Here is an 11,978-nt window from a genome sequence, read left to right as displayed (position 1 = left end):
CAGATCTCCCTCTGGGGAATGTACTAGCATAGTTCTCTCATTCAAATGGGAGAAAAAACTAGTTGCACATCACTAATGCTCATCTCTCACATCATTAATTAGGTAATAAAATCATAATGTAACAATTAAAAAGGAGATTTGTACACAAAAAACAAACATAGCTAAAGCCTAATTTAATCAAATAATAAAAACAGTATAGTCGAACACATCATAATATTCAATGATAAATCATATTTATTGACAAGAAAATTGACTATCAAATATCAGATTTATTAAAAGTAGTCACGAAGACAATGAAGCCATTGTCGAATTTACTTTTATGAAATCTAATACCCGATATTGTTTGTATCAATTGGACACGTATCCATACAAGACTTTCTTGAGTAGATTAAATAATAAGAAGGAATTAGGAATTAACAGCAATATTTAAGTTAGTACCATAAAAGAAAATGTTCCAATTAAAATCTCTTCGCTCAACAGTCACATTCTACAGACAAAAACAAATCCCATAAGCACAACCAGAAAGATAAAACAAAATTACATATGATGAAAACAACAAAGCACCCTTGAAATCCACAATGATATTCACTATCTCAAGGGATATGCAAATTGCCACATGGTCCATTCATAGCTAGCCAAAATTTTAAGCTTCGGTTAAGCCATTCTCTAAAGTTGTAAGATGATACACAATGTATCGAAAACTTTAGTAAAGTACAGATAATACTAGAATCAGTGACTTCATTATGGTGGATGTTTACCTCAACCTCCGAAAACTTGTGCCGCTCCTCTATAGGCAAAAATTGTGAGCCCCTTTACTAACAACTCCAATTCCTCTCGGTCCGATCAAAACAAAAATTAAAATATACAAAGTCGGAGTTGACACATGACATGAGGCTAGATTAGTCAGAGTTTCTTGATGACTCTATTCCATTAGTAGACTCCTCTCCACTTGCCGAAGTTGAAGGATTCCCTTGGCCGCGATTCTCCTCACTAGCACTAGTGCGAGATTTTCCAGGCCTTAGTCTAATATTGTTACCCAAGGGAAAAGGCTCCTGCAGAGACAAATCAGGTCAACGTTGTTCTATAATATCACAAGAAGAACCATATATCAGTCACTCATTAGGGTGGAAGCATAGCCTTTTAATGGAAAGTGCAATCTGTTAAGTGAACTTGATGCTAGAATAGTTAAACACAAAGTAGATAGCATCTTATTGAAGTAGAAACCAGCTCAAGGAAGACCAATATAATCATTACTACTAATAAAAGGATGACCCAGTGCACGAGGCTCCCACTTAATGGGGTTTGGGGAGGGTAGATGTACACAGCCTTATCCCTGCAAGTGGAGAGGCTGTTTCCAGGATTTGAACATATGATTTCATAATCATTACTACTAATATACTTTGGAATTAGCTTCAGTCAATCAATTGCATTGAATGCCTTCCCTATTTGTTACTACCACTCTGAATGCATGAAACTGACGAAAGAAATATGTATCTGACATGTTAACATCAAATATCAGGCACAGAAAAGGTGAAATAAGCAAGAAAGACAGTAACGTAACTTGCATTTTACTTGTATCACCCTGACCCGTTCACGTAAACATCAGAATACTAGATGTATTAAGCAAAATAACAATAAGGAGAATACAACAACAACCAAACCTTTATCTCACTAGGTGGGGTCGGCTAACAATATGGAGAATACTGGGAATAAAGTAGTTTCTTTATATGTTGCTGGAATATAGTTAAAACTAAAGAACAAGCAGATTTACCGGATCACCAGCATTTGGGCCATCTGTATGGAAGAGGATAGGGCGGCAACGTTTATCCTCATTCATCAAGCTTGAATTCTGGAAATGAGCAACAAGAGTAGATTTTCCTTGAATTCGGGCATATGCAAGTACGGCAACCTTTTCACTGTTAAACTTCTCCCATTTCTTTCCATGGAAAGCCTGCACAATGTTTCTTATCTATTTAGTTTCATCAACACAGAGAAACAAAAATAAACAGGATGAATAAATTAAATCACTATGACACAATAATTCTCAAATAACCTGGTGGAATGGAATAATTTGAGCAGGATCAATCATATTGATGAATGCATAGCCAACATTACATTTGTTCTGCAACCATTTAAAGAATTGACTTAAACACAGTTATGATTACTTCACTTAAGGAAATATTCAACCAACCCGAAAAATATACTTGCCTTGAAGTCAATTGGCAAATACAGAAAATCATAAGTTCCTCGACATTGCTCATCAATGGCAGCAAGAAGCATCTTTGACGTATACCTGCCAAAATATATACACAAATATAAAAAAGGAAAAGGGGCAAAGCAAAAGACAAACGTGCATGCTGTTACTCACAATAAAATATGTTACTGAGAACTATTGATAAATATAAAAAGTAGATATAAAATGTGAACAGGCATGTGAAAGTGTGTCCATGCAAGTATAAGCAAAAGAGATGCCATTTGCATGGATATGTATTGAACTAAAAAAGGCAAGAGCCAAATAAACAATTGCCTACCCAGGATAAACTATAAAAAATGAAATATGTATTTACGTAAGTACTTGCTATATCTTAAAATAATAGTCTATAAAAATAAATGAATGGTTTCAGGTAACTAGCAATATCGCCATTGCAATCTTGTTTTGAAAATTGAAGATGAAAGATAACAGGGTAAGCAGCAAGATGCCAAAAAGCTCGGGATATATTTGCTTACTTGTTAGGAATATTTTTTATCATAAGCGTGGTTCGGCTGTCTTCCCCACGCAGTATTCGGCTTAGGTCAAGTTCAAATTGTTTTTTGTCAGCATTGTTAGTGTTTGCTTCACTTCTACGATTATAGAGATTTCTCATTCTTTCATTGATAGTATCAAATTTTGACATTGAAGTCATGGGAAGTCTCCCGGGGAAAACATGTGACAACTGCTTAGGAGAGCCCTGCCCAGCATTGGACATCAATTCGGTACCATTCCCACCAACATGAGAAAACATGTTGCGAGAAGAAAAATCTGGTTGTTGCAACTGCCAGGGATCATGAAAACCTGCACTTCCAAGAGAACCCAATCGAAAACCAGAGGCTTCAGGAGACTCTCCCAAGTAAGAACGTTGTGTTTCCCATGGTGAGGCGGTAACAACTGGTGCTGATCCAACATGGTGGTCTACATGTGTTGCTCTCAGCATATGAGACGGTGTTCCGGGAAAGCTGGGCATCTGTGGAATACATGGACTACCAGCACCATTAACAAAGGATGGTGTCTTCGGCCAAAGCATGGCATTTGATGGGTGTTGCTGATGCAAGTTGGAGGTGTTCCACATATGATAAAGTCCATGTGGGCGACTACTGTTTCCTGATGGCCCACAAATAAAAAGATTTCACACACCAGAATTCAAATATATAACTATTAAATCCACATTCGACATCTCTTCAGCCTACAATTACTCAACTTCTAACACTTGCAAGCCGATAGATAGAAAGACCAACTTCAAGAGAAAGGTTCAATTCAGAAAGCATAATCTCAGATAGTCCGACACACAAATGCAAATGTATTTTAATCAATAATCACCCTTTAAATAGCAATCTATATCCATGCGTGGTAATGAAAATATTGAAAAAGGTATTCATCGTAATTAACTGCATCCGGTCAAGCCCATTATTGTAAACTTTTTAATTGCTAAGATGTGGTTGATGCCATTTAAAGTAAAAAAATAAGTTACCAATACATGAAGATTTCTTAGCATATCATACTTACCTCGTGCACTAAATTCGGCTACATTCCCAGTTGAGCCCATTCCCTGAATGTGCATACTGCCAGACACTTCTGCCGACCCAGTACCAATACTGGGAGCCATGTTGCTAATGGTGCTTGAAAAGTTGTAAGGACCACCATTAGGTAAACTACCATGATACTCAGGTAAAGAATGCGGATGGAGTCCAGGAATAGACGCAAATTTCATTGCATCAACAGCATTACTGGACTCACAAACACCAAATGATTTTCCAGTAGATGCTCCTCTTGCTGTCTTGTGAATGCCAGAATTCACAGGAAATAATGTGTTATTATCAATATAAGCATTCAAAGGTAGCTTTGTCGCAGATTGAAATCCCTGATTATATCCATTTTCCAAGCTTCCACCAGATGCAGCTCCAGAAGACAATGTTGCTGTAAATTACAAGTAGTGAGACAAAGAACACTTTAGCTCCCTGAGGAAAAAGATAAGTTGAAGCAGAAATAATCATACCCTTCTGTCTGACTAATAAATTGCCGTTAAGATTATGACCGATATCTGGTTCATCTTGTCCTTTCTGAGACTGCTGCAGCAGACTACAAAAGCAAGGTTTTCACAATTGTTAACAGAAAAAGTAAGTTTTCCATCAAGGTGATGGATAATAACTTTGTACTCTAACCAATAGAAAGTATGCCATTCAAGGTGGTAAGAAGAAATATGCAGACCTAAAATAAAGCATTTGTATACAGAACAATTAATATAGACAGATTTCAAAAGCAGAAAATAGTTATAAAAGCTCCCGAAAATATAGAAGTTAAAAATTAAAAAGATGTGGAAATAAACACCATGCTGTAATCCTAGGATGGAAAGGTTCCAGATTGATCTGCTTTCCAGCAATGAAGATCTTGTTTAATCCTCGAAGAGAAGCTTCTGCAGCTCGTACATCATAAAACTCAATAAATTTGATATGATCCATTTCTGGAGAATCAAAGATCTGCAATTAAAGATAAAATATTTAAGTATGCTTATATAGTCTTTTGTAAAACACAAACACCAAAAAATGGGTAAAAACCAACAATGAAAAACTTACGCCTTTAATTTCTCCATAAAATCCAAAAATATTTTGAAGTTCATCATTCAAAACAGATGAATCAAGACCAGATATCACCAGTGAGCCATGGCCAATATCCTTGTCTGGAGCATTGCCCTAATGAATAATCCAGTTTAGACATAACATTAAGCAAAGCAGAAAAGTAGGGAAGACGAAACAATTGAACAAGCGAAGCACATAGAAGTAATACTAAAAGATGATAACGACAAACTACCAACTTTATCCAAATGGTAACAGAGGAAAAGGAATTACACATACATGAGAAGTTAATATGAATGGTACCTTTGGAATTGAATAATGTATATCGAGATTCCTAGACTTCAATGACATATTTTGGAGTGCTTTCATTGCATTTTGTGCAGCCCTAAGGTCATAATAAGAAATCATAACAAACCCATGATGCTTGCCGGCAGTATACATGGTCCTGATATCACCATATTGCTGTAGTAACAAACAAAACAATCCATTAGAATTTTATGATTAGTAGTATCATATTCTTCCTGAGAATACACAAATAGCATCAACCAGCATATAATAATAAAGGTTCACCTCAAAGAGAGCCTTTAGCTCAGAGTCTTCAACATTACTATTAATGTTTCTAACGAAAAGTGTTCTATAAGACTGTTCACCAAAAGGATGTTTTCCTTTATTATAGTGACCAAGATCTGCACTCATGCAACTGGTTCTTTTTTCTGAAACCAGATGAGCATCTCCTTCCAACTCCATGCCTCCACCACTGCTGAACAAATCAAAGTCTTCAAAATCGTCACTTGTTCTAGCATGCGCACTGCCTCCTAACTCGCCATCGACGCCAGAAAACAGATCATCTTCATCAGGAAGGAGATTCCCAATAGTGTCAGCCTCAATTTCTTCGAGAGACTTATATGCCTCTTCCTCATGAAGGGAACCAACATTAATGGGCTGATCAAGCAGAGCACCATTACTCGATAACCTCACTGCAACAAGATATGCACATAAACATACAGATGAGGATAACAATTAAACAGAAGTAAAACCACAACCTAAAATGAATAGAAAACTTTTCTTACTTTCTTATTTTTGTTAGAGTGCAGATGCAATTCTTTGTCTAGCTATATTAGGAATCATAACAAGCATATATTTTCCTATGCTAATGTATACAAGCAAATTAATGCAACAGATACTTGTATTGAAAGTTTTAGAAATTAGAACCATAAACGGGCGTCAATTCTCATCACCCAACTATGCTGTAATACCCATTATGCATGTTGCAAATATCTTAGCACAAAGGAAATAAATTCTTACACTTTTTGCTAAATATATCAGACAGCGAGCTTGAGAATAGACTGCTTTCATGAGAGACCACATTCGTGATAATCTTGTTCCCGATTAAACCATATGAGCCAGATGCTGGTTGCATGCGCACATCAGACCATGATCTTGGATTATAATTAAGTCTTTCCTGGGAATCCTTCAGCACACCTGCAATGCCTTCTTCTCCACCAAAATGTTGGTTTTCTGTAATTTCCCTAGATAGACTAGTCTGGGGCATTACAAAGCCAATTCCTGCATTTATTTTAAGGGGCAACGAAGCACTCAAAATGCTGCCGGGAGATGCTTCCATTTCACTCTTCCCTGAAATTTTGAATATGTAGAACTTACTTTATCTAGAAATTAATTGTGAGTACTGAAGATGAAATAGTTATTTATAGAACACAGGAATGAACAAACACAAAACGGATACACACGGATATTACACTATTACTACATTCAAAATTAGGATGGTTAAAAGTAGAAAAATCTTAACGATGTCTATAGCAAAACCACATACATTACATCATTAGTTATCCCAGCTTCACTCTAATTAAATAGTCACAAGAACATGGTCGTGAACTATACATGCATTATAAGGCATTATTTTAGTAAAGGATGCAGCAATTATGTTTTTTCCACAAACTGAAACTAATAAATTGATTTTAGATAGACTCAATTACTCATATTAGAAGTACTTGCAAAATTGAGAAGTGATAATCATTATTCCAGTAGAAATGAAATTTTATTTATTGTTTAAAGCAGAAAGTTAGATGAACATAAGCTAAAAATCCAAAATAGACAAGTATTCTCATCATTCACATCAAAGTGAAACAAATACACTAGTTTTGAAATTTACGACAATCACTCAAGCTAAGGATGATTGATATCTACATTGATAATCATTTATTCTGAATACAAGGAAACAAGTTATCTGAACCACAAAGTGAAAGAAAATTTGCTTAAAAAAATCCAAAACTGGGAATGTATATCTGCATCTCAAAAGAGACTGGAATCATACAAGGTAAACAGAAAGATAAAAGGATAAACTTTCTAATAAATTAACATTTCGAAATATCAGTGAGTTGCTAATTTTAAAACTAAATTGTGAAACATTACATTCAAGGTCTGAATCGTAACTATCCGTTAGTTAATATACTCGAGACATTAATGATAGAATTGAAACATGGGGACAAATATGGCTATTTTGACCAAATAATAAATTGATTGGACCTCACCTTGGGGGTAGTTGTCATGAATGGATTTTAGCTTCTGTAATCCAACATTCCTCTGCCCATAGAAAGTTCAAGAAATGTTAAGAAAACTAACGGGTCAGATAGACAATGGCATTTGAGGCATGGAAAAGCTGATTGAATTTGGAAAAGAAGAACCCAACCTTGGACTTTAAAAAGTTGATGATCGACAAAATCTTCATATCATATGATAAAATTTGACATAATCAAAATGACACAGTTAGAACAGTCATTACCTCGGGAGAAAAGGAAATATCACCAAAAAAGTTGGATGTGGCTGAAACATCCCTCCGGTCCGTTATTTCGAAAGGCATTGTGCAGGTCAAAATCCAGAGAATCTCGAAAGATAACTATTATAACAAATCTCCTCACTTGCTAGCTTTATTGGACTCTATTCTCTGTCATCTATTGGAAATTATAGGTCATTCACTAGACAATCAAAATGCATACGGCAGCAATCCATATTAAAACAAAAAATGGCCGAAAGAAAATCTAAGGTCAAATAAGGCCTAGAAAATATCATTTAAACAATTAGAGCCTCACTAAATCACAGTCGCGTAGCCAATAGCAGACTATCACCCTCCCAACAAAAAAACTGAAAATAGAGAACAAGGAAAAAAGGACTAGCTGAAACTGTGTTAGAACCACTACCTAGATTCTAATTGCAAAATTCGAAGATATTAGTATAAAACCAAGCCAGAAATTGTTGCATCTTCAGCTAAACAGTAACAGAAGGAAGGAAAACACACAAAAAACTCCTTGTTTACCTAACAACAACCTAATATACTTTAGCAACTAAAATGTAGGAAACTGTAACAACAACAGAAAAACCTTCCATAGAAATCAAAGGAAAATCCTATTGAACTTGAAAACCCACTTTCTATTTCAAAGCTCCTATCCCTTTCTCAAAACAAATCACATACAAAAAAAAAGCATCTAGCTTAAGTACACAATTACACCCTGGTTTTGTCATGAAATAAGGCATATTCAACAGATCAAGACAAAAACAAAACAAACAAATAAAAAATAATCACAGATGGGGTCTAAACTCTAAACATATAAAGTGGCTTTAAGCAATAGAACACTGAACACATAACCAGTGGCACCAAAGAGAAAGATATTAGAAATTATATAACCCCACCAAACAAAAAAAAGCTCATAATTTTGATAAAAATTTCAAGCTTAAATTACAAAACTTTACACCTTTTTTCTTCATATTTAAACAGAATCTAGCAAACAAACAAATTTCAAAAGTGTTCATTCCTTATATTCCTCCAAAAATTCAGCACCCTTGTCATCTAAAATCCATAGATGACAAAAAAAATCGAATCTTTCCAGCATCTATAACATACCAAATTCAACAAAAACTGAAGATCTCATCATATTTTCAGCAAAACCACCCTTCAATTATATCTTCATCTCAGCATTGCTAGTCCCACCACAGAAAAACGATAAAAAAACAATTTTTTGAATAAAATTTGGACCAAAAACACCTTGGATGAGAATTTAAAGGTGAAATCGAAAAAAATGAAGATTCAGAGCAAAATCCCGGCGAGGACGGACTCGCCGGTGGCTCTATGAGGTTGGTTAGAAGAGGGAAATGAAAGAGAGAGAGAGAGAGAGAGAGAGAGAGAACGAAACAAAAATGAAAGAAAGAACAGAAAAGAAAAGAACAGAGTCTGATGAGTCTTACAGACAAAGAAAGAGAGAGAGAAAATTGGTGTCAGTTTTATTTAAAATCCACGAAATTAATTATTTTAATTAATATAAAATAACTAAAATTGAGAAAACAGAGAATAAATAGGTACAGGTAACAGATTACGTTTTTTTGTTTGGTGTGTAATAACGTGGTTGACTTAATTAAATAATTTTATAATTTTAAACAAGGTTCATGTTCTTCCCATTAATTATATAATATTGAATTATATTTATATTTATACTATTTATAAAGCAAAAATATTTTATAATTAATACTATGAATTAATTTCTAATTTCCTATTTTGTTATTAATATTTTAATTTTATTTTATAGAAAAACCATATAATCTTATATAATATATATCAGTGAAAATATAACTACAAATAATATTTTTAAATACAAAAATTATATATTATAATAAATACAAAAATTAGATATTAAAATACACCCAATATTCTAATTTTCTGAAATGAAATATATAAATTTAAATAGTTAATAAAATAAAATAAGAATGTGGGTTAGAAAACAGGAAGTGTTGTTATTATGAAATAATTTTAAATAAATTTTAAAAATATATAAAGTTAATTATTTGAATTAATAATGATTTTTAGTAGTTAGTTCAAGTGAGGAGATCTAAAAAATTGACTGAATTCAAGTAATTAAACAGTTTGTTTCAAATAATCTTCAAGCTTCTAACTCTCTAAAAATTGTTTCTTATTTTATAAAATTCATACTTCAATCAATTTTGTCAGATATATTAATTAAACCAAAAAAAAATTCCAAAATACTCACCCAATCAGACTAAAAGAATATTTTACAAATCCATAAACGCTAAATTAAAGAGTAAATAGGTTTTACATAATTAAATGCTAAAAATGTTTTACCTAATTGAATGCTCTATTGCAGTGGGCGAAAAGTCATACATTAATTTTATTCAGATGTATAAAACAAAGTCATACAATAAATCACCTGAATCATTAAAAAAACATCCAATATTTTACAAATAAAAATGAGCATATTATCTGCTTTTTTATACTTTATTTAAATAATTTAAAGGGGATATTATTTATTCGTTAAATGTTTAACACATTAATTTTCTACCTAATTAGTTAAATAATTTTTTACTTAATTATAAGATAAAGAAAAATAACATATCCTTGTATAAATTTAGTTTACAAACCCTTCTACCCATATATGAGTGTAACATGTGTTTCAAATTGATAATATGTTTATCAATAGTTAAATTAGAAAAATATATAATCGTTTTTTGTTAGTTGTTTAAGCTTTTTTTAATTTACATGCCTCGGACTCTATAGTAATAATAAATAGTTAAAATTCCTACTTTGTTAACATGTGAAAATTTTAAATATTTATTATATAAATAATTGTATATAGTTCTAATTATAAATACAAAAAATTAATATGTTTGAAAACACTAACTTATAGTGATTCTTCAATATCTTTATATGATCAATTTTTGTAATATACTGTTGGGAAGAAGCAAATAATCAAATAATAAAGAGTATAAAGACAAGAGAATAACACAAGAGATTTGGTAACAAGGTTCGGTCAATTGTATCTATGTTCCCAGAAGCGTTGAGCATGTACCAATATATATTATTAGAGAATAATGATTAGTGCTTGATTATTCTTCTCCTTGTTACATTAGGTTTACATAACATAAATATATAGCATTCTACCCCAACCCCTTTACTTTAGTCCAAACTCATAATTTGTATTGATGTTATCTAGAGATATTAGTCATTGCACAACAATATCTACATTGACGAATATCATCAATCTCCATCTCCGCCATTGGGTTGGGGGCGCTCCATAGTCCAGCACCAGTGAATGTTCAGTAAGCTCAGACAATGCCTGAACTTGTCCACGGTAACCGGTTTGGTTAACATATCAGCTGCATTTTTTTGAAGTGTGAACCTTTTGCAATAGTATCTGCCCACAAGCTACCAACTCTCTAATATTGTGAAATCTCACATCAATATGTTTGGTCCTAGCATGATACATCTGGTTCTTTGCGAAGAAGATAGCACTCTGATTGTCATAATGCAGCGGAACTTCATCTCGCTCAATGCCTAACTCATTTACCAGCCCCATAAGCCATAGGACTTCCTTAGAAGTTTCACCATCTGTCATGTACTCTCCTTCAGTTATGGACATAACAACAACAAACTGAACTGATGATCTCCACATAATTGGTCCACCTGCAAGGGTGAAGACAAACCTCGTTGTGGACCTTCTATCATCAAGTCTTCTACATAGTCCGAATCAACATAACCAATAACTGAAAGCTTACTCTGTTGGCTGCCAAACATGATACTGAGACCTGTAGTCCCCTTCAAATATCTGAAAATCCATTTGACTGCTTCCCTGGTTTCAACATGTACTTGTATACTTAACTAATTGCTTGTGCCAAGTCTGATCTAGTACAAACCATAGCAGACATCTAGCAACCTACTGTACTGGTATATTGAACCTTTCACATGCATTTCTTCTCTTCATTCGTCTTTGGACACTGATTTAGGGAAAGCTTGAAGTGATTTCCCAATGGAGTGCTTACTATTTTAGCATTGCTCATATCAAATCTCTCTAAGATCTTTTCAACATAGCTTTGCTGGGAGAGCCATAGTTTTCTAGCTCCTCTATCCCTGTGAATCTTCATCCCAAGAATCTTCCTAGCAACCCCTAAACCTTTCATGTCAAACTCCTTACCTAATATGACTTTCAGCTCATTGATATCACTGAAATGATTAACAGCAATCAACATATCATCAACATAAAGTAACAGAAAAATAAAAGAACCATCGTCAAGGCTTCTGACATAAACACAACAATCATACTCATAACCCTTATAACCAAGCTTCAACATAT

General features: G+C 33.6%; 1 protein-coding gene across 3 annotated transcripts; it reads right to left on the bottom strand.

The window, feature by feature from the left end:
- Positions 397–9,007, bottom strand: LOC109326641 (protein MEI2-like 4). Of its 3 annotated transcripts, XM_019559356.1 has the most exons (16): positions 8,744–9,007; positions 7,628–7,796; positions 7,377–7,428; positions 6,133–6,462; positions 5,398–5,804; positions 5,131–5,289; positions 4,828–4,944; positions 4,583–4,731; positions 4,251–4,333; positions 3,761–4,171; positions 2,728–3,358; positions 2,209–2,293; positions 2,054–2,122; positions 1,772–1,951; positions 851–1,052; positions 397–773 (listed from the first exon to the last, which is right to left on the bottom strand). In XM_019559356.1, exons 2-15 carry the CDS (start codon positions 7,703–7,705, stop codon positions 900–902), a joined length of 2,904 nt encoding a protein of 967 aa, XP_019414901.1. In that variant the 5' UTR covers positions 7,706–7,796; positions 8,744–9,007; the 3' UTR covers positions 397–773; positions 851–899. The 3 variants fall into 3 exon arrangements, with proteins under 3 accessions (XP_019414901.1, XP_019414899.1, XP_019414900.1); XM_019559354.1 differs by having other exon boundaries at positions 397–1,052; XM_019559355.1 differs by having other exon boundaries at positions 397–1,052; positions 8,885–9,007.

This window comes from Lupinus angustifolius, chromosome LG14 (genome assembly GCF_001865875.1).
Source record: "Lupinus angustifolius cultivar Tanjil chromosome LG14, LupAngTanjil_v1.0, whole genome shotgun sequence".
Classification (NCBI taxonomy): Eukaryota; Viridiplantae; Streptophyta; class Magnoliopsida; order Fabales; family Fabaceae; genus Lupinus; species Lupinus angustifolius.
This window is presented reverse-complemented; position numbering and strand designations above follow the sequence as displayed.